Source organism: Theileria equi, chromosome 1 (assembly GCF_000342415.1).
Source record: "Theileria equi strain WA chromosome 1, complete sequence".
NCBI classification, from domain to species: domain Eukaryota; phylum Apicomplexa; class Aconoidasida; order Piroplasmida; family Theileriidae; genus Theileria; species Theileria equi.
The window spans coordinates 3,530,489-3,550,045 of record NC_021366.1 but is presented as its reverse complement, the minus strand read 5'-3'; the positions used below and the strand labels follow the sequence as shown (position 1 = coordinate 3,550,045).

Genomic DNA, 19,557 nt, shown 5'->3' with positions numbered 1-19,557 from the left:
AACTTTAATGTTTCAGTTAAAATGGCCTTCCAAATGGGCCTTCAGAACCTAAGTTTTAGCATACATGGCATTTGTGTCTACTTACCGTTGTTATATTTTCTTGGCCTTCCCATCCTGTTTAAAACATCGTCTTGCTTATTAACTGTAGGTTTGTCATGTGAGAGAGACGCTGGATACCTCTGTTGAATGGATATACGATATCTCCTGTTTCTTGAGAAGCTACTTTGAATTCCTGCAGCAACATACGATAATTGTGGAAGCAGTTGGCAGCGAATATGGCTGGAAGTTGCGGAACATCCAAAAGCAGAGTTAAATTTGCGAAAGCAAGCCTGTGAAATAAGTTGTACTAGTGGAAAGGCAACATACCCTGGAGCTGTCGACATTTGTTCCAAAAATCTAATGCAAAAGTCCCAGCGTGTTCATTTTATGCTTTGGGTGGAGAACATCCCAAGAGGCCACGGAGTGATGGGGGCCATTGTCAATGCTAGATGATCGCATCTACGGGATACACATCGTACCAGTTATTTGGACTATGTAGTGATGAGATAAATAACAAGTGGAGTACGCCGCCACGCCAGTTCAGAGTCTTTGCACACCTAGGCTTCCCCTAGACAACGAGTCACAGGTGTACACTTTTGGCATATGAAATATAAAATACAAAAATGTCCGATATGCATATTCTTGGAAGGCTTCATAGCAACTTCCAAGTAGATTAGGCGACAGATGGACCGGACCACGAATCACATACATTTTCGGGCGAGAAACAAAACTTTTCGTCATCATACCCAAATGGTTCCAAGATGTCACATAAAATACACATTTACGATACCGCAGGTCACATTTATTGCTGTATAGCCGAGAGTGTCCGATCATCTACAGGGAATCCGCGCTGTGGTCTATAGATACACACTTTGCTGTGAGAATCCCCAATTATTGACGTTTGTTACATTTTCTCGTAATTTAGTAAAGGAATCCAGAGAGAATAAGCGCTCTTGTTAGTTTTATAGGGACAAAAGGTTTGGATAGCATATCTTAGGCCAAACACTACCACCAGCTTTGTATCGAGCACATACAAGGGGCTAAACATACGCAGTATTGTCTAAATTCCTATTAGATTTAGTCTGAAATGGAATCCACTATTCCCCACACATGGTTGTTTACTTCGTTTGGGCGTATCTGTGGTACGGACTGGGATTTTGTACTTGGATGCAGCTAGAATGGTGGTTAACGTTAGAACAATATCAGTTGAGTGTTTTTTGAAATTTAAGATTTCAACATAAGCAACGGAGATTACACATAATACCCCTTGCGTATTTTGTACAATTAATGGCATTTGTGTACATTTTATGCATTTGACTGCGATGCCACTTTTTATTTTACCAATGTTTTAGCATTTGATACTTGTAATTCATCTAGATTGCCAGGTTTGAACTATTTCAACGACAAAACCGGGAGAATCTCTCAGTCATCACCTAGTTTTAATACAAAGGCAGTATCTTTATCAGAGTTTGCCTGGTTGCACACGGGAACGTGTCAAGGTCAATCTCACACTATTGACGGAACAATCGTTAGCCCAAACTTTGGCAATTTCTGGCCATATGGTATAAATCGCACCAAGTAGTCAAAATGGAGGGGACTTTAGTTGCCATGCTTGAAAATAGTATGGATCCGAGTTCCAGCCATTTTGTGGAATCTCAAAAGATGCTGGAGCATTTGAAGGAGGTAAATTTACCGGAATTCATTCGCGCTCTATCTGATGTGATTGTGGACCAAAATGCTAGCCTTAACTCACGACACTTGGCAGGTATTTTGATGAAAAATTGTTTTGAGTGTAACGGAAAGGCAAGCGAGGAGCAAAAGGCAAGGTTCTTTCAGCAAGTTACTCCTGAAACTTTGCAATACATTAAACACAAAATGCTCAACGTAATGAAGGTAGGATCAGAAACACAGCCAATGCTTGCTGCATGTACTGTCGTTTCTCGTATAGCTGAAATTGAGCTTAGCAGAAATACCTGGCCAGACTTTTTTGACATTATTTTGTCCATGGCAAACTCAAACGATATATCACAATGCAGTAGTTCTTTGACGTGTTTGAGCTATTTGATTGAGGATTTATCTACAGTATACGAAAATCAGAATGTATCAATTCTCTCGAAAGTAGATTGTGATCGTATTTTAACATCTGTAATAAAATGTGTCTATATGGACGCTGTACAACCATGCAAGATGGCATTACAGGTACTTCAAAACTTGTTTATATTTATAAGGAGTAATATGGAGGTTACCGCAGAGCGGGACGTCATTGTTGAGGCGATTTGCAGAAGATGTGCAACTGGAAATGACACAGATGTAAGAACCACTGCGTATGACTGCCTAGTACAGCTTGTTACGGAGTATTATTCTCTTATTGCTCCATGTCTACAGGTTATAGTTCCATTCCTTTGGCAGGCTATTGATAGCGAGGAAGAGGAATTTGCAATACCCGCATTTGAATTCTGGAACACGATTTGTGAAACCGAGATAGGAATGGAAATCGACAATGATTCCAGAAATCAACACATCATAAGGCAGGTTATACCATTTTTACTGCCAAAGATTTTACATACCATGACTCTGCATACTTATGAGGAACTTGACAACGACACATGGACACTGCCAATGGCTGCAGGTATATGCTTATCATTATGTGCCCAGACAGTCAAAAATGATATAGTTTACGCTGTTTTGACCTTTGTTGAACAAAATTTTCAGAGAAAGGAGTGGAATTGTAGAGAAGCAGCTGTTTTGGCCTATGGCTACATTATGGACGGTCCTGATTCCGAAAATTTGAAGGAGCTTGTGGAACGTTCCTTTGGCCAGTTATGTGACATTTTAAAGGATCCTTCTATTGCAGTGAGGGACACCGCAGCCTGGACTATTGGAAGGATTGCAAGTTTTCATTCTGAGACAATCATATCGCACCTAGGTTCACTCAACGACCCTAACAGTAACATTTCCAAAATAACTGAGGCACTCTTCCAACCCCCAAGGGTCGCAGTCAACATATGCTGGTTTATTCACGAGCTATCAGAATCCTATTCGGGTGATCGTACTTCCCAAAAAATTGATGAGTATATTGATAGCATATTTGTTCGCATATGTGATAAGCTTGTCCAAAGAGGGAATATGGATGATTCTACGGAACGAAATTTGTTTTCTTCAATTTATAGCGCTATATCAAGTTTAATTTCTGCGGTTGGAGCATCATTTACTGGAGAGTTACACACTATGTTAAACTACTTTGAGGACACTTTGGGGAAATTGGTATCTACTGATATTTCTTCACATGAATCACGTGTACGTCAAGATGTACTATGCGGGGTTATTCAAGTTTTAATCACAAGACTTAGAACTGTTTCAAATATACAACGTCTTTGGAACAATCTTTTCCAAATTTTGACAGTCGATTTCAGTGAAGAGGTCTTGTTAACTATAAGCACCATAGTTAATTCTATATCTCCGGAGAAATTTGCTGGTGTGCTTCCCAATCTGGTGGAGACTATCATTGCAGGTCTTAAACGTCCGGATCATGTAAGTTCCTGCAAAATATGCATTGAACTTACTAGCGATATTTCACACGTAATGGAGGATTCTATAAGGATGTACGCACCACACATATTGCAATTATTATTTAATATCTTGAACGACATGAATGCCGATAAAACTCTAACGGCTCCAATTGTGACTGCTCTAGGTGATATCGCAATGGCAATAGGGGGTGAATTTGCTCCTCACATTCAACCTGCAATGGTCTTGCTGATGACAGCTGCTTCTACAGAATTTGAGATGGGACCTTCTGATAGCGAAGAATGGATATACTTTGTAAACGATCTTAGAGAGGGTGTTTTACAGGCATTTACTGGGATTGTGTACGGTTTGAAGACGGGCAACAAACTGGATCACATAAAGTCCTATGTACCGACTATGCTCACCTTCGCACAAAGAGTAATCGATACTCAAGACAACTACTTCTCCGCGATGAACTATAAACTTGCTGTTGCACTAGTTGGGTAAGTATATTAACTACATATTTTAAATGTCTAGGGACCTTGTTAATGCATTCGGAAGCGATCTATCTCGTCACATTGCAGATTTGCCTCTTGTAAAGAGGATATCATATAGACTAGAGCAGCTAGAATCGCGAAACGACCCTGCGGCTGTAGATTGCAGAGAAAAGGTCACCTGGTTGTTCTCTATACTGAATCGCTAATTCATTTCTGCTACTTTTAGTAGCCTACTCTTACATTTGTTGTATCAACAATTTCATCTATCCTGAGAATTTCAATAAATTTTACGCCACGTCCATTTAGGAATTCCTCGAATTCTCCGAATTTCAATTCCCTATTGAGTATAACCAGGGCTGCAACAATTTTCACCCCGGTATCCGCAAGAATGTCAAAGGAGGCACGAATAGCTGTTCCAGCTGTAAGGATATCATCGAGAATGATGACCCTTGAGCCTTCAGCATATACTTCTGGGTGGCCTACGAATATGGAATCTTCAGCGTATGGTTTCTTCTCCTTTCTGTAGTACCCATACCTAATGTTCCTTCCTGTCGCTTTGAAATATTTCATACAGACCGCAGATGCCAAGGGAATGGCCTGAATTCATGATTTAGATACAGTACAAAATAGTTCCTACCTTATAAGGAAGACCTATGAAGGCATCGAATTCTATTCCAGATTCTACCAACTTAGCAACTACAAGATCGCTAATAACATCCAAGGATTCTCCATCACTTAGCTTCCCAGAATTGAAGAAGAGGTTTGCTCTTTTGCCACAACGAAGAAGAAATTCCCCAAAGATGCAAACCTCGTTGGAATGAAATAGAGATATGAGTTTCTTCCTTATATTTGGAATATCCTCCACAAGTTGAGTGGCATTCATTATTTTAATTACAGAATAGGCAATTACTAAAGTAAGCATCGAAGGCTTCCGTACATATGGGGACCGTATTCCTGGACCAAAAAATTTCCCTTCCGGGTACACACTATTCTAAAAACACGAAAATCTCCCAAATGACGAGCGTTTAATCACATGTACCGCGTATTGGAAATGAACGTGGATCCGAACACCACCGCTTGATAATTTCTTATCATGGAGGCCTCAAAAGGACGGGATTCTGTCACATTACCCTTAAACATACCCAGAGAGGTGTTAAGGTTCATGGATGTGAAGGATTACTCCATATTCAGGGATAATGAAACGAAAAAATCGGATACTATTGAAGTTCAGGATCACAGGGTGGATTTTATTAAGGCTGAATGTGCCTGGTTAGGCAATCAACCTGAGCTTTTGTATGGCAAGATAGACGATTTAGCGAATCTAAGTGCATCTCTTGATAAATACTTGACAGAGTGTAGTAGCCAACGCTGCAACGACCTTATGAACACATCTCTATACATGAACTTCAGGTCGAAAATGTCTACCATATCGTTAGCCTCGATTAAGAATCTACGCAAGTCCTTTGATGATTACAAATATTCCACAGTTCATGACAGTGCAGAGATTATCAAGTTGTACCAGCGTTTGGAAACCATGCGCGATGCAAGGTCTCTCCTAAATACAATCAGGACACTATACAAACTTTATGAGAATATCCGCAGTTCAAAAACTGAAAAGTTCCACTCAATAATTGTGCTTGCGTCTGTGCTATACCATTTTGAAGCTGTTGCAAAGTTAGACTCTCGAATCTCGTCTACGATAATTTTTAATACCATAAAGGAAAGATTAACATATACTTGCAGAAATTTGATAAATGGATTATTTTTTAAGTGTGGGACCAAGTTTAACTTGCAGCAGAAGGTAAAACTACTCTTATTACTTGGACAACCTCCAGAATATGCTGCAAAAAATATTTTAGGGCTGCTTCAAACCGAATTGATTTCTATATCATCTTTCGTTTTGCAAAAGTATATTACTGCTGAACATCTTGTAAATCTATCACAAAATGAGGCATTTCCGCATATAGTTGGTCCAAGGGACATCTCAATTCAGGCTCGAATGATTGGCTCTAATGTACTATTGCTTGTAATATGTAAGTTACTGTCTGATTATGTGTCATTTTTTAAAAAAGTATTTTCTGAATTGTTCACTTTAGATGAAGATTCTTTGTTTTTAACACAAGATTTGGAAAAATTCTCCAAACTGTACAATATTCCCGTAGAAAATTTTCCGATTCTTTCCAGACTTAATGATTTGCCGTGGATACCGTTTTATTCTCATGTTTGTTCACTGATTAAACGTGATGTGTTTCATCTTGCATTTACTACATTTGAGATATTAACTACTATACTACATAATTGTAATCTTAGTACCCTCAACGATGACAATGATATTATAAAAATGGCTTTGCTACTACGGTTTTATATTATTTATCACGATACAAACCTGTCGCACACATCACATTCACCAACAAACAACTTTGAACCAATTGATCATAACAATTGCACCAGGGATCTGATTAAAATTTTAACAACATTGAGTGAAATACCCCTCTTGCACAATGGTATTGATTTCAATAAGAGTAATAACAACGCTTTGAAAACTTTAGAGATAATAATATCTACCAAACTTGAAAGATGTCTTGATAAATGTTTTATGGAAGATATACAAGCAAATTTCACATCTTTAGAAACATTTGATCGTATAGAACATTATTCACTAGGAGCATTTAAGGATGTTTTTTCCGCAGCTAAACACTTTTCTCATATCGTAAATAACATGCTTGTCAACACTGATAATACAGTGTTTTCCTCTACCAATCCCTACCATGGATGGACACCAAATGCAGCTTTTACTGGTTTTAATTTAAATATTTCTTCCCCGGCTTTGCATGGCAATACTCATGCACTGCAAAAGACTGACACGTTTCTACCAAAGTCTTTCCTAAGTGTAAACTATGGAGGTTTATACACAGGATCTTCTAAAAAACTTATGGAGCACTTTGAAACTTTTTATAGAGTTATGTTGGTACAACCCGAAAATGCAATGGAGGTTGTAGTAAGGTTCACAAATATGGTTGATCAGTTTATATATCGCAGCATTCACTCTTGCGGTATCCACACTTCTGTGATCGAAACTCTTGACAAATTTAAGAACGTATTTAAAATGATGCGGGATAAAAATCCAAAAGTATGCAAGTTTAGTAGCATAAGTACAACCTCAAGCATCGATCACAATACCACAAACCTTATTTCTGGCACAAATACAAACATATCACAGCTCTATTTCTCTGTGAATGCGATAGAATCCGGATTTACGATCCTAGAGTCCCTAAGGGTACTCATGGAAAACAACACTGGGGAGGTGCACAGATTTTTGGGAGAATATTACGATGAAAGGCTTGGTGTAATTGCCGAACTTCGTTCGGTCGTCTATTATATATCAATGTACAACCTGCTAAGACCAAAGCTACCCACTGTAAAAATACTGCAAATTCTAAAGAGCTCAAAAATCGTCGATGCAGGGGCCAGGATCGGACGTTTGTTTTCAGAATTTGAGATGCACTTGAACACTATTCAAAATTCCCTAGAAGGTGCCGGTATAAACTCGCTACCTATCATTGTAAAGATACACTTGTGGGATTCCACAACCAGGGTTATCAAGGATTCGTTCAAGCCTGTGCTGGATATGGCAAACAATGACGTGAACTGCCATATACAGGGTCTTGTTAACGATGGATACGCTAAAGCATTGAGGATTACAGATGCCGTTTGCCGTCGCTACATAGACAATGTAAAGTGCGATTATTTGAACAATAAAACAGAAATTGCAAACATGGGCACATACCATATATTGGTAAATAAAGTAATAAATCGCCAATACTCTACTTGTTACTATACACACTTTACTATAAAGTGCGTTTCGCAACATTTGTGAGAGCGTGCGTCCCCATACCAGTTACTGCGCCTAAAGAGGCTAATGGGTCCATATAAAGAGTCATTCATTGATTTAATCAATTTAAGTTAAACACAATGACAGTAGCAAGCGAGTGCAAGCTCGATTCAGTTACACATCCCATCAATTCTGGTGACTTGGTTAAGCAAACCATCGATGAATTACGCAAGCAAAAGATATCTACCGAAGATGTGGCAGAATTCGATATTAAACCTATAATGGACCTTTTTACACGCATTAGTGAGGTATTTGTTCATTTTGTATCTACACATTTTACAGGAAATAGCACTCAATCAACCAAAGAATATTGTACAATTTATCGTGGATTTCCTGTGCAAAAACTACCCAGATCACTTGCACGGATTCAGCAATATATGGAACTCAGGTAATGTGCTTAATGTGTATATCGATAAAACATTTAGATCCCGAATTGGAACATAGCCGTATTGTGGTTATAGAGTTTTTCAAGCATAACAAGCTTCCAGTAGAAATTGCATCACATTTCACCCGTGCCGGATTTGATACATTAGATGCCATCGCATCATTAAATAAGGAATCGCTTCCAGATATTGAAAAGTACTCCGATGCTGAGTGGTTGCCCGGACACAAAATCCGCCTTTTGAGACTGTTTGAAAATATTGAAGAGCATATTAGCGAGTTTAAACGTGAGAGACCATTTAACGCTGTACAAAAGGTGGGAAACCCTTAAATTAGCAAATTCTCCACAGCATTTAATATTTCGCTTTGTACATATATATATAGCTGACTAGTCGTTGTGATGAGTCCGGCGAGTGTGAATACATTTCCATGGTCGATAGATTCTTCATTGATAGAATCTCTATTGAGGCAAACCACAATGATGCACCCTCCACTTTCTAATTCTCCGCCTGCACCTTTACAACTATCCAAGTTTGCCAAGTTATTGTTTGATTCTGCTTCCAACAGGACATCCTTGCTTATTGTCCCCTTTATAATAAGTTTCCCAAATACAAGATTACAAAATAACTTGCGCCTTGTAGAATAAGGATATAGTACTTTTGTTCCTTCCTGCGTTATACGTAAATCACAGTTCACTGGTATGGTCTTTGACTTTAATTGCGTGAATATCCTCGTTCCAGCCAATGCATATTTACACAATTCATATCTGTTATTAGAATCGCCAGAATTCTTACGCTTATAACCCCTGTAAACGACATCCGATTTGGAAAACAAGTAGACACTTTTTTTTGTCGATAACTTAACAATCATCTGATCAACTATATCCGCATCCTTGTCTATTCCGTAAAATTTCAGCACATTGCTGTAATCTTCATCAGATTCTTTCCATAAACAGAACTCGTGTAATAGTTTTCCAGCGTTAGCATGCTTCCTTTTGGAATCTTTCTGAGATTCGACCGAAATCACATCAGTGGTATCTGTCTTAACAGGATCGGGAACTTCTAATTGATCAGAGGAGGAATAACCTGAAGCTATGTTAATAGCTCATGGGATCGACATACCTGAAGTGTTCTTCCGTATGGCAAAAATAAAGAAACCACCAGTGTCATTATGGTGAGGAAGAATCCGACGCACTAGTGACGCAGTCTCCGCATTCCAATTTTCTGACTTGAACATTGAAGGAAGAATGCGATTGTGTAATGATTTATCAACTTGCTCATATTTTTCAAAATGACCACCATTGGGATTAGGGACAAACCAGTCTACAACACCGGTAGCATATTTCATTCCCTTAATTTGCTTCAACGGTTCTAATCTTACGCCAAGTTCCTTTCCCTCATCCGATGCTATATAGCTTGCAATAGCCTGTATAACAATGTATCCCAAGGTAATAAAACTACCTCATTCTCTAAGGGATTTAACGAGCAAGTTGAGTATATCAACAATCCACCTGGCTTCAAAATCTACATCAATATATTTAATATAACGACAAATATACCTGAATGGCCCGTTTGAGTATTGACAGTTGGATTTTATGCATATGTAACCCATTTGTAGGTTTCCAAGTCTTCCATATTTCTATAGATTTACGCAAGGTACCATCACAGCTACATGGCATGTCTGCCAAAATTCTGTCGAAGAGTATCTTTTCCCCGTTAGAGTTATATAGGTACGGGAACCTTGAAGCGTCGTAATTGGTAATCGCAGAAGATGGAGAATTAAGTGATTTCATATGATGAGACAACGTAGATACTCTGTTTTGACATATGTCATTTCCAATTATTATGCCTAAGAATAGATAATTTATGGGAAAATGGTACCTTTATTTTTAGAGCTATCCAACTTCTCTAAGAATTGGAGTTTACTTTCTACAATATCTATAATTTGCAAGTATTTCATTCCTAAAATTTTGTTACTATTGAAAAAGAAAGTTACCTGGTGCTGCACATAGATCAAGAATGTTTTCATTAGGCTGTGGATCAAGAAAAAGCACTGGAAGCATGCTAACAGTTTCTTGACGAGATAATGAACCTCTATTATCCTCAGACATTATAAATTTGTGGAGTCTAGAAAAACTTTCATTTTTACGTAGTGAAAATTTATCCGTTTTCATCTGGTAAAAAATGCAATCCTCAGGTTTTAGATACTCTGGAGAATAATCTATGCATTGACGCAAGGCTAGTTCGCTATCCTCAGATACCATTTCCTTCAGTTTTTCTATGGTTTGCTTCCATAGTGGTACCGATGTGTTCAATCTAAATGAAACTGGCAACATTTTACGATTGTATTCCATGAATGTATCCCATTCCTCGTCTTTACATATTTTTTGAGCCCTGTAATACTCTTCAAATTCGGGATTTGATGGGACTCCTTCCACATAGTTTCTTCTTTCATTATCTTTATTCTGATTGGCGTTGGATTTCTTATTCCAGCGAACTCCTTGCATCTCTCTACATCTGGATTTCCAACCCAGACGCGTTCTCTTTGTAGAAGACGCATTATTTTCCTCTATTTGTACAGTTTTACTGCTATTTTCCCCAAGATCTTCCATTTATTAAAACTATTTTCCAGTAGAACATCCCTGTCCAGGAAGCTGCGTTATAATTTATTATATTTACAATACCCTCTATAAAGCTGCATGGAACGTCATGAATATGCGATGAAGATTATAATTTGGCCAACTTTGCTCATATGAGTAATTGGGGTTGGTGCCCATCACAATTTTCGTATTGTGGCCACATTACGAGATAAATTTCAATATATTATCAGAATAATAATGTCACACGACAGGGATAGGTATGGTCGCGACGATCGATCGTCTGGTTGGCACAAAGACGGAGAATACGATAGACACATTCGAAAGCCAAAAAGGCCCACATCTAACATGGAACCTGGTCCCAGCAAGAAAAGGAATCTACCCTCAGAAGCCAATTCTGCGATTCCAAACCCATTGCCCGTGCTTCCAAATGCCAAGAACCCAGTGCCGATGTTTTTACCAGGAATGGTTATGCCACCTCAATTTCCGCCTTATTTGATGCAAATGCCATTTCCTGCGCCAGGTTTGTCCTTATGTTCTCAATATACAGTTATGTAACAAATGCACGGATGCATTCCATATTCAGATAGCGAACAAGTAAAGGCATTTCAAAAGGCTATGATGACTACACGATTCAACGCGTTCCCTCCAAAGGGTATGCCTCCAGGAATGTTTCTGCCACAACCTAAGACGGCCCAGAACTTACCCAGAAAACGACCCAAAATCGCAAAGGAATCAGGTCGGTTCTTACACAATCTAGATAAAATTTACAGAATCTGAAATCAGCTACACAGAAAATGATCCATCTACCTCGTACATGAGACTAAAAAAAGAAATATTCGATGAATTTCAGAAGGAATTAAGGTCCCAAGAACCACACCTAGTGCGCCTAATGAGTGCTCCGGGACTTTTCGATCGCAGTTATATAGATTCCTCATCAAGTATGTATTCATATAAATGTATACCAATCAACAGGAAATTTAATAATAAAACTCCTGTCTAGAGCACTAGATGATAAAAAGTACACGCAAGCTCAACACAAACGAATAAGACACTTCATAGCTGACTTGAGAGATGTCGAACAAAAAAAGTCAAAGTCACCTCTGAATTTAACACACATAATGGAAAAGTATCAAAAGCTTAATCTAGGACAAGTTGAAGGCGTTTTGTCCCTCACTGATGGCTTGGGATAGCTTAAACTTTAGCTCATCCACAGTTTTGTAATCTGGAAGTTTTAAGTAATTTGTACAAGTCATTACGCTGGGCAAGTCTCTAGTATCATTTCCCTTCTTCACAATCTTCATGTTTGGCACAAGTCCTGCAAAGCCACCTCTTGGTAATATCGGTGCTCCTGTGCAAAATTTCAAGAACGACCGTTGTTCTTCCGGTGAGAACTCTGTCATTAAATTGATCATATTATTGTAAACCTTACTATCAGTATCATAGCCATGGTCTGGAAGGATAAAGCTGCGCAAGTGTTCCTCTTTCCAAAATTCTTGCTGAGTGTTGTAGTTTCCAAACACATTCAGACTCAGTTCCCTATGATTGTACATCCATAATGTATACAGGGGCAAAACCATCGAATACCCGTATCTGAATGCCCAAATTTGTAGCCTAATGCCATCATCTAGCTTGAATTTGGAAATTTGTGCAACGTAGTCCGCAAAATTATCCCTTGTAACTGCAATATTACCACCATTTTCAACAAGATCATAACCTTGATATGAGAATGTGAGATATAAATCATCAATATTACTCATTTGAGCACGTGATAGGGATTTTGCCAATTCTGGATCCAAATGGGAGAGAGCCTCAATAGAATAGAGTCTTGGAGAATACGGAAATTGACAGTAGTACCAGAATAGTGGGTGCAAAGTAAGGTCAAATATTTTTCCATCAAGTAGAGAAAATGCACACATTTTGCCGAGAATCTTAAAATATGTAAACAATATAGCCTCTGTATTCATGGAAGAAAAATCTAATTCTTCTCTCGGAACTTCATTTACCAAAAACGGAAGAGTACGTAGATTTTCATATTCACACTTATGAGGAGATGGGAAAAAGAAACCATTGTAACATTCTAATAATGAAGGGGCTTGACATGATATAAATCCATCGATAAACAGCGAATAAAATTCTTGAGTTGGGCCGGAGCCTATTCCAACTTCGTTTTTGTATTCCACTTCCAATTTTGGGGTCGTATCATACATATATCGAGTGTTTTCCAACTTGTTCAGAAAATAGGTCGCATCTCTCAGGATAGAATCACGATTAACTTTAATCTTCAGTTTTTGGAGGCTTACAAAGTCTTCCACCTCATTGAAAACATTGGTTTTCCCAAATCTAAAGTTTGACAAGTATTCTCTCAAGTATTCATCAAACGTATCTGTAGAATCCTGTTTAGTTTCCATTTCATCAATAAGTGGTTTTATTCTGGAAGAATATTGACGAAGTATGCGATTTGGGTCCATGGAACACAAATCAAACAATATACGCCTTGATTCGAGGGAAAAGATCATTGGGCATGTCAATGCTATCTTATAGACCCAATTTGGCATCCTGTAGCTCAAACTCTTGTCAACAGAACTCAAATGACTATACAACATAAGTGTCATGCGCTTTGATATACTCAAGTGGGTATCTAAATTTTTGATTGCATCAAATGGTTGCGACTCATGATATACTAGAGCATCGTAAACTGTTGACAACACAGACATCATCTTCAACAGCAAGAGGATTTCTTCATCAATGTCAACTTTGGATCCTTGGAAGATATAGCCAGCTTCTAAAAGTAGATCTTTGTATGAACCTTTATTGTTGAATACACAATCGAGCCTCTTCATATTCATGATAACCGTTTCGAGGAGATGATTTGTGTTAACCTGTATCAGTCCAGAAAACTCAGACCTCTGTTCTAAACCCTGTAAACATATCTTAGGACAATGTGTTTGTGAATCCGTTAGAACCCGTTGCAGAGCCATTCTTTGAAGCTCATTAACATTTTCTAAGGGTAATTTGGAACATGTACCTCGAAGAGCGGAGATATGATGTTCCAAATTTGTACAAGGGGAACAATGTACAACATAAGAAAGCATGTCAAGGTAAAGAGCCACTGGAGAAAAAACTTCTGCTGGAACGGTTGTAAGTATAGGGGTAGCCTTTTTATTGAAGTATGCTTCAAGACACTGCAAATCGGTTCTTTTGTACAATTTATAATACAAAGAATAACACCTCTCCAAATAAGCTTTTGGTGCTCCTTCAGAGTTACATCTATCGGTAAAACGACATAGGGCTTCGTATACAGACATTTTAGATGGAAGAAGAATATCATTGATGTATATCTCAACCCTGTAATAATCTAAATGGTCCAAATCAGAAGGAGGATTAAACGTATACTTTGCACGCTTCCTAGGAACAACAGAATTACCCTGCGCTTCATTTGTTTTGTTGTGTACATGAGTCAAAATTAGGGTTTCTAGCTGATTAACTGCACTGGTACATGGGATAAACACTGATAGTGTAGATATTTTAAAGTTTTCAGCATGTCTTGAACACTTTAACCGAAATTTGACATCCATAATAACTTGACTAAATGGGAAAAATAAAATATCCTTTCTCATGTACCTTTGCAGAGTGTCGATCGCATATTTAATTCTCTTCCCATATAATTTTGGATTCATGGAATCATGAACGTCAGACTCACCACTATCGGATTTATGCTGCCCGCTCTTGCTGGTTTGTATATTTCCAAAGTCAATTTTATCCTCATCCGATGACACAGATTTACCAGGAGGCTTTTCTCCCCTAAGAGTGTAGAATAAATCCATTGCATTCATAATTTCAGGGTCCCCACCTATTAGCCAGGAAGGGTCCGCATCATTAGAGAGAACTTTATCTATTGTAGCATACGCAAAATTATTGTTCCATTCAAATAGCTTAACCCACGCATCCCATAAATAGTACAAGTGTGTTGAAGAGTACGCATTCTGAACTATGGACTTCACAAAGGCAGTCATATTATCAACGTCATGAAATATACCTGTAAAGATATCCATTGATACACGTTGATTTAATTCATGGACAGTCCATACACCCGCATTCTTTCGAATATCAGATAAGATATCATCGCTATTACTTACCTTAATGATATTCTTTTCTGTAGTTCTCCCACTAAAGCTACAAATATGTTTAATTTCATCAGCAAATCTTTCAACCTTTATAGATTCTAACCGTTCAAAGATACCATACCTATCCAGGGTAACTACAACATCCTGCTTGAATACCTTCAACAAAAGAGTAATTATGTTAATAGATACAAATAGCTGATCTTCACTATTGGATGAACCTATTAGCGTGAACGATATCAGTTCAACAAGTCTTGACACTGGTAACAAAGTTGTTAATACGCCTGATAGTGAATCAATGCTCGATCCAATATCCATGATTTTGTAAATGAGAAAAAATATTCTATCCTTCAACTGTTGAGACAAAACTAAATCATAAACATCAAAGAGATGATCTGGAGGGAATATGTTTATAAGTTTATTATAATTTTCTTTATTTTCCTTGTAGTATTCCAGTCGTTTTTGGTACAAATTGTCAGAATCATTACTATCAAGTAATGAAATCAAAAGATTAACGATCCCATGTACTGTAAGATAGCCTCTGGAACAAGTTACAAGAGACGCACTAAAATGGTTAAGAATGTCAAGCTTAAATATCCTATCTGTGAGTTCAATGGAGCTTCCTGCCATCTTTGATATAGTACAGATACATTCAGCAACTTTTATTTTGCTTATTCTGTTTGGAGTTACAATCAGTTGAAAAAACTTTTCCAAAACACCGTGAATTGTTATGGATGAAATACATTGCTCCATAAATTCCTTATCTTCCATCCATAATTTTACCGCAGCAGTAACAATTTCCTTCCAAATACTGGAAACTGTATGGAGTATCTTCTTTTCCGTGTTTGAAAGAAGCGTTGAAATTGAGGGAAAGATCGGTAATACGTGTTTTTTGAATGTCCCTACCTTTTCCACCGATCTTGCCAAATTTAGTACAGATGACAACGATGAAACCTGAATAGATAGAGGGAAAAAATCTATGTACTGTAACATGGCTACCATTGTTCCACTCTTCACAAGATATACTGGAATTTCACGAGATAGTTTTTCAACGATAAGCAGAACACGTTCTGCCAAATCTATGTATTGTATGTCATTTAGCTTGTCCACAAGAACATTCAACGACACTTTGTGTGTCCTGAAATAACGAGTAGCATAGGGTAAGACATCCAAAATAGTATTAATACAACTGGCAGCTGTTATCATCTTGTTGGCCATTAATTCTGGATCCAAGAATTCAGAAGAATCATCGTCTTCTTCCATATACTGAATTTTGGTTTCTTGTGCATCCTCACTAGAGAGACTAGACCTTACGGCATCGTCAATGCCCGCAGGTTTACTGCATTGAGTAGAATCATCGAATGTTTTACTGTACACTGATAACAATTCATAGTATGGCAACTGAATTTTAGCGGTTTCATCACTCTTTTGTGCGATATCTTCGTCTTTTGTGTGATGTTTAGAATATTTCACATGTGGAAACTCAAGAATATGCATCAAAACTTTAATGTAGCTCAAAGCCGGAAATCCTAAAAGATAGTCTTCGTCAGAATAACTAAGAGCATGAGAGAGTTCAGTCAATGCAATCATTTGTTCCGAGTCAGAGCCGCTTTGTAACATTGAGATGAGCGCTATCCATTTCCCCCCTCGTATTCCTCCTGCCATTCTCAGAGGTATCTGATCAAAGTTATTAGAAAGTCCAGAATCATTAGATTCCACCATTTTAATACAATAATATTATAAACATCTCACTGGTACGACATACGAAAGAGTATGTATGAGATTGAGTGAACTATTCTAAGCTACTTCCAATAGAATAGATTCATTTGATAGCGTGATTAGCAAATAACATCTGAGACAAAATAAAATTATCTGCGTGGTTGAATGTATGGATGATTTTGACTTCTCCCCAGGTTAATAGGCGCCATCTGTTGGGAATTGCGATCTATGGGCCACTTTTTTGGGGTTTGTGCCCCTTATGGTTTTGTGTTTGTCTACTACCACGCACGTTGTTTTGGCTGGGAGTTGTCACTGACTCCATAGCCCTGATCCTGTGGGTGTTGCTCATACGCTCTTTTACACATTTTGAGGATTGCACAGTTATGTCATACCATTACACACCGGGGCTATTATTGAGTTATTTTCAAACCATACATTAGCTATTTTCATATAATACATGCATATTTCACAAGGATACCAGAATATCATACTTTTATTGTCTACATCTCAGAGATGATAACAAATCGTCCACTTCCCGCTCTCGATATTTGGATTATAATCGCAAGCTACGTTAGAAAACCTTCCTTCCAGGTATGTTTCTTGATGTTTGACTCGGCCCTTGACGATCACATGCGTTAATCAGGAACCTCAGTTGTTTGTACATTATTTTTGTGATATATCTATTTAATACAAAACTAAATGAAAACAACAGGTGGCATTGACGCTAATTCCATTCTCAATGATGTTTCTAATGGTCAAACGCTCAAACAGGCAGAAGATGAGGTAATACAGTTTCATTATGGCAATAACCTTTCTACCCTAGATGATATAAATAAGGCACATATCTATAACTGCGCTGAAATGTGGTTATCTAACTCATAGATGTTTGTATTTTTGTATACCGTAAACACTCGGAATTGTTTCCAACCTGTTTTAGTAACTATCCTATTAACTCCTTTAAAATTTCCTGATTCGTATAATTTCTATAATTTAATGCTCAAGAAATGAAATCACCACTAAATGTCAGGGTATCGTGGCCAGGTGTTCATGTTTCAGTTGGAGTTGATGCTTGAAGATGAAATTCATTCACTCAATGATATAGTGTAAGATATACATTTTAATTGGACCAGGTTTTCACTTTAACTCTACTATGTTCTTAGCGCAAATAATCGGTCGTTCATATGGAGCCCCTTGAGCAGTTGCGGAGTCAAGATTCTTTCAGATATCTTGGAGGTATCTTTAATACCCAAAATTCACAAAATCTCTTTAGTAAACGTTTCCATTACTATGATCACTGGAGAAGTTTTGACCGGCGAATTATACTGTATGGATATGCAAAAGGGCCAAACAATTGTCATTAGTTCGTTTAAATTTCACGTAATAAATCATCTACAGAGTCAAAGGATACTCCTGATTCTTCATCTATTCACATTATAAGAGCTACATCGATAAAAAAATTCGAGGTGTTTGGTCGCCTGAATGAATCGCTCTACGACATTCCACGCATAAATTATGACGATCTAGCATATTTTAAACCGCTAGTGGTTAAACACAACGAGGAAAATCACAGCAGACGTAATCATTGATTTTAAATTATCTAAAAGATAGATACATCAACACCTATTAATTACAAGTTTTTTTCTATCAATGTGATAACCATCACCAACAAGGTTATTTGTGGCCTGAATAATGGCCTTCTTCTCGCGAGAATGCAAATGCCTGAATGAGCAAGCGAGAAAAAAGGATAAAAGTGAAAAAATAAAACAAAGTGGAATATAAATGTAAGAAAGGGATCTCAAAACAGGCTCCGTTTTAAAGGGTTCCAAACCAGATACATCGCGCACTAGCGCTACACAAACTGTAATCCCAATAGATAGTGATAAAAGGCCATTTATTACATATGCAATTGGCCTTCCATCACAATGGCAAAATGTGCTCTGTATAGTCAAGAGTGATACAATGATTGCAGATGCTATATTACCAAAAAGTAGACTTGTAATAACATACACTAGTTGGGCGCCTATTACTGCGACAAATATTTCCCTGCAGGCGGAGAGTAATCTACGTGTTTTGTCATTTGATGCAATCTCTGGTGCAATCAATAACTCCTTTCCAGCCTTTGACATAAGCCTATCGAGCTCTACACGATCTGTATCACTACCTTTTCCCTGGACTTGCTGCATCATTATATTATGCGATTTAGACTCGTTCATTGCACAATCAACTTTAGATGTATCTGAATGAGATAGACCATTTTCATTCCTGTATGTTTGAGATGCGCAAGGAGCTCCTTCTGTAAACGGTTTGTGCGGACCAGGAGGAATATTGATGCTAAAAGTATGCAGATTGCTACCCTTTCCTCTATCCTTAAGATATTCAGCTCCAAATGAACCAGTGTTACCCGATGTGTAGCTACGAGTATTCTTGCCCTTGTTTGGAACCAAAAAATTACCCTTGACAAGCTCTTGTGACTCTATGTAATGTTGGTAATCAATACTATCAGTGTCTGAAAACCGACTTGTAATCGGTGTGAATGAACAAAGAGAGTTCTTGTACTGTATATCTGATGGATTACAGTGCGCCTGGTTGATAAATGTGTCTTGGGAGTATATAGAACTGGTTAAAAACTGATCCCTAATACCAGATCCTTGAGAACCTCCACCCTGAATATATATCAATGAATTGTTGTCATTCATGTCTATATCTTTTTAGATGAATTAAGAATACTTTACAGATAATAGATTCTCCCGATTGTACAGGAAGATAATTATCACACATACCGAGTAAATTACTTACAATTAA

The 19,557-nt window shown here is 37.8% G+C and overlaps 9 protein-coding genes across 9 annotated transcripts; 4 read left to right on the top strand and 5 right to left on the bottom strand.

Annotated features, from left to right (window-relative positions):
- Positions 1–77: 77 nt before the first annotated feature.
- On the bottom strand, positions 78–383 carry BEWA_034030 (signal peptide-containing protein; the record flags this gene model as incomplete). Its single annotated transcript, XM_004830155.1, has 3 exons — positions 78–142; positions 178–329; positions 367–383. The coding sequence occupies 3 exons, from the start codon at positions 381–383 to the stop codon at positions 78–80; spliced, it is 234 nt and encodes a 77-aa protein (XP_004830212.1).
- Positions 384–1,626: 1,243 nt separating this feature from the next.
- BEWA_034020 (importin beta-1, putative) lies at positions 1,627–4,249 on the top strand (the record flags this gene model as incomplete). Its single annotated transcript, XM_004830154.1, has 2 exons — positions 1,627–4,049; positions 4,084–4,249. 2 exons carry the CDS (start codon positions 1,627–1,629, stop codon positions 4,247–4,249), a joined length of 2,589 nt encoding a protein of 862 aa, XP_004830211.1.
- BEWA_034010 (orotate phosphoribosyltransferase, putative) lies at positions 4,101–4,953 on the bottom strand. The gene is made up of 2 exons (XM_004830153.1): positions 4,681–4,953; positions 4,101–4,640 (listed from the first exon to the last, which is right to left on the bottom strand). The coding sequence occupies exons 1-2, from the start codon at positions 4,924–4,926 to the stop codon at positions 4,266–4,268; spliced, it is 621 nt and encodes a 206-aa protein (XP_004830210.1). The 5' UTR covers positions 4,927–4,953; the 3' UTR covers positions 4,101–4,265.
- Positions 4,954–5,136: 183 nt separating this feature from the next.
- Positions 5,137–7,920, top strand: BEWA_034000 (hypothetical protein; the record flags this gene model as incomplete). Its single annotated transcript, XM_004830152.1, has 1 exon — positions 5,137–7,920. One exon carries the CDS (start codon positions 5,137–5,139, stop codon positions 7,918–7,920), a length of 2,784 nt encoding a protein of 927 aa, XP_004830209.1.
- Positions 7,921–8,015: 95 nt separating this feature from the next.
- On the top strand, positions 8,016–8,647 carry BEWA_033990 (hypothetical protein; the record flags this gene model as incomplete). The annotated part of the gene is made up of 3 exons (XM_004830151.1): positions 8,016–8,183; positions 8,218–8,323; positions 8,361–8,647. The coding sequence occupies 3 exons, from the start codon at positions 8,016–8,018 to the stop codon at positions 8,645–8,647; spliced, it is 561 nt and encodes a 186-aa protein (XP_004830208.1).
- Positions 8,648–8,669: 22 nt separating this feature from the next.
- On the bottom strand, positions 8,670–10,927 carry BEWA_033980 (hypothetical protein; the record flags this gene model as incomplete). Its single annotated transcript, XM_004830150.1, has 7 exons — positions 8,670–8,700; positions 8,804–9,401; positions 9,438–9,741; positions 9,777–9,839; positions 9,875–10,164; positions 10,197–10,277; positions 10,312–10,927. 7 exons carry the CDS (start codon positions 10,925–10,927, stop codon positions 8,670–8,672), a joined length of 1,983 nt encoding a protein of 660 aa, XP_004830207.1.
- A 1,130-nt stretch (positions 10,928–12,057) lies between these two features.
- On the bottom strand, positions 12,058–16,758 carry BEWA_033970 (HECT-domain ubiquitin-transferase domain containing protein; the record flags this gene model as incomplete). Its single annotated transcript, XM_004830149.1, has 1 exon — positions 12,058–16,758. One exon carries the CDS (start codon positions 16,756–16,758, stop codon positions 12,058–12,060), a length of 4,701 nt encoding a protein of 1,566 aa, XP_004830206.1.
- A 1,051-nt stretch (positions 16,759–17,809) lies between these two features.
- Positions 17,810–18,361, top strand: BEWA_033960 (hypothetical protein). Its single transcript, XM_004830148.1, has 3 exons — positions 17,810–17,988; positions 18,026–18,115; positions 18,151–18,361. The coding sequence occupies exons 1-3, from the start codon at positions 17,937–17,939 to the stop codon at positions 18,339–18,341; spliced, it is 333 nt and encodes a 110-aa protein (XP_004830205.1). The 5' UTR covers positions 17,810–17,936; the 3' UTR covers positions 18,342–18,361.
- A 7-nt stretch (positions 18,362–18,368) lies between these two features.
- BEWA_033950 (hypothetical protein) lies at positions 18,369–19,451 on the bottom strand (the record flags this gene model as incomplete). The annotated part of the gene is made up of 1 exon (XM_004830147.1): positions 18,369–19,451. The coding sequence occupies one exon, from the start codon at positions 19,449–19,451 to the stop codon at positions 18,369–18,371; it is 1,083 nt and encodes a 360-aa protein (XP_004830204.1).
- Positions 19,452–19,557: the final 106 nt, after the last annotated feature.

Excerpts from the sequence above, each read along its gene's own strand:
- BEWA_034010 (XM_004830153.1), bottom strand. The coding sequence starts at position 4,926 with ATGAATGCCACTCAACTTGTGGAGGATATTCCAAATATAAGGAAGAAA. Across the intron at positions 4,641-4,680 it reads TCATAGGTCTTCCTTATAAG|GCCATTCCCTTGGCATCTGC; the intron begins GTAGGAACTATT and ends TCATGAATTCAG.
- BEWA_033960 (XM_004830148.1), top strand. The coding sequence starts at position 17,937 with ATGGAGCCCCTTGAGCAGTTGCGGAGTCAAGATTCTTTCAGATATCTT. Across the intron at positions 17,989-18,025 it reads TTCTTTCAGATATCTTGGAG|TAAACGTTTCCATTACTATG; the intron begins GTATCTTTAATA and ends AAATCTCTTTAG. Across the intron at positions 18,116-18,150 it reads GGGCCAAACAATTGTCATTA|AGTCAAAGGATACTCCTGAT; the intron begins GTTCGTTTAAAT and ends AATCATCTACAG.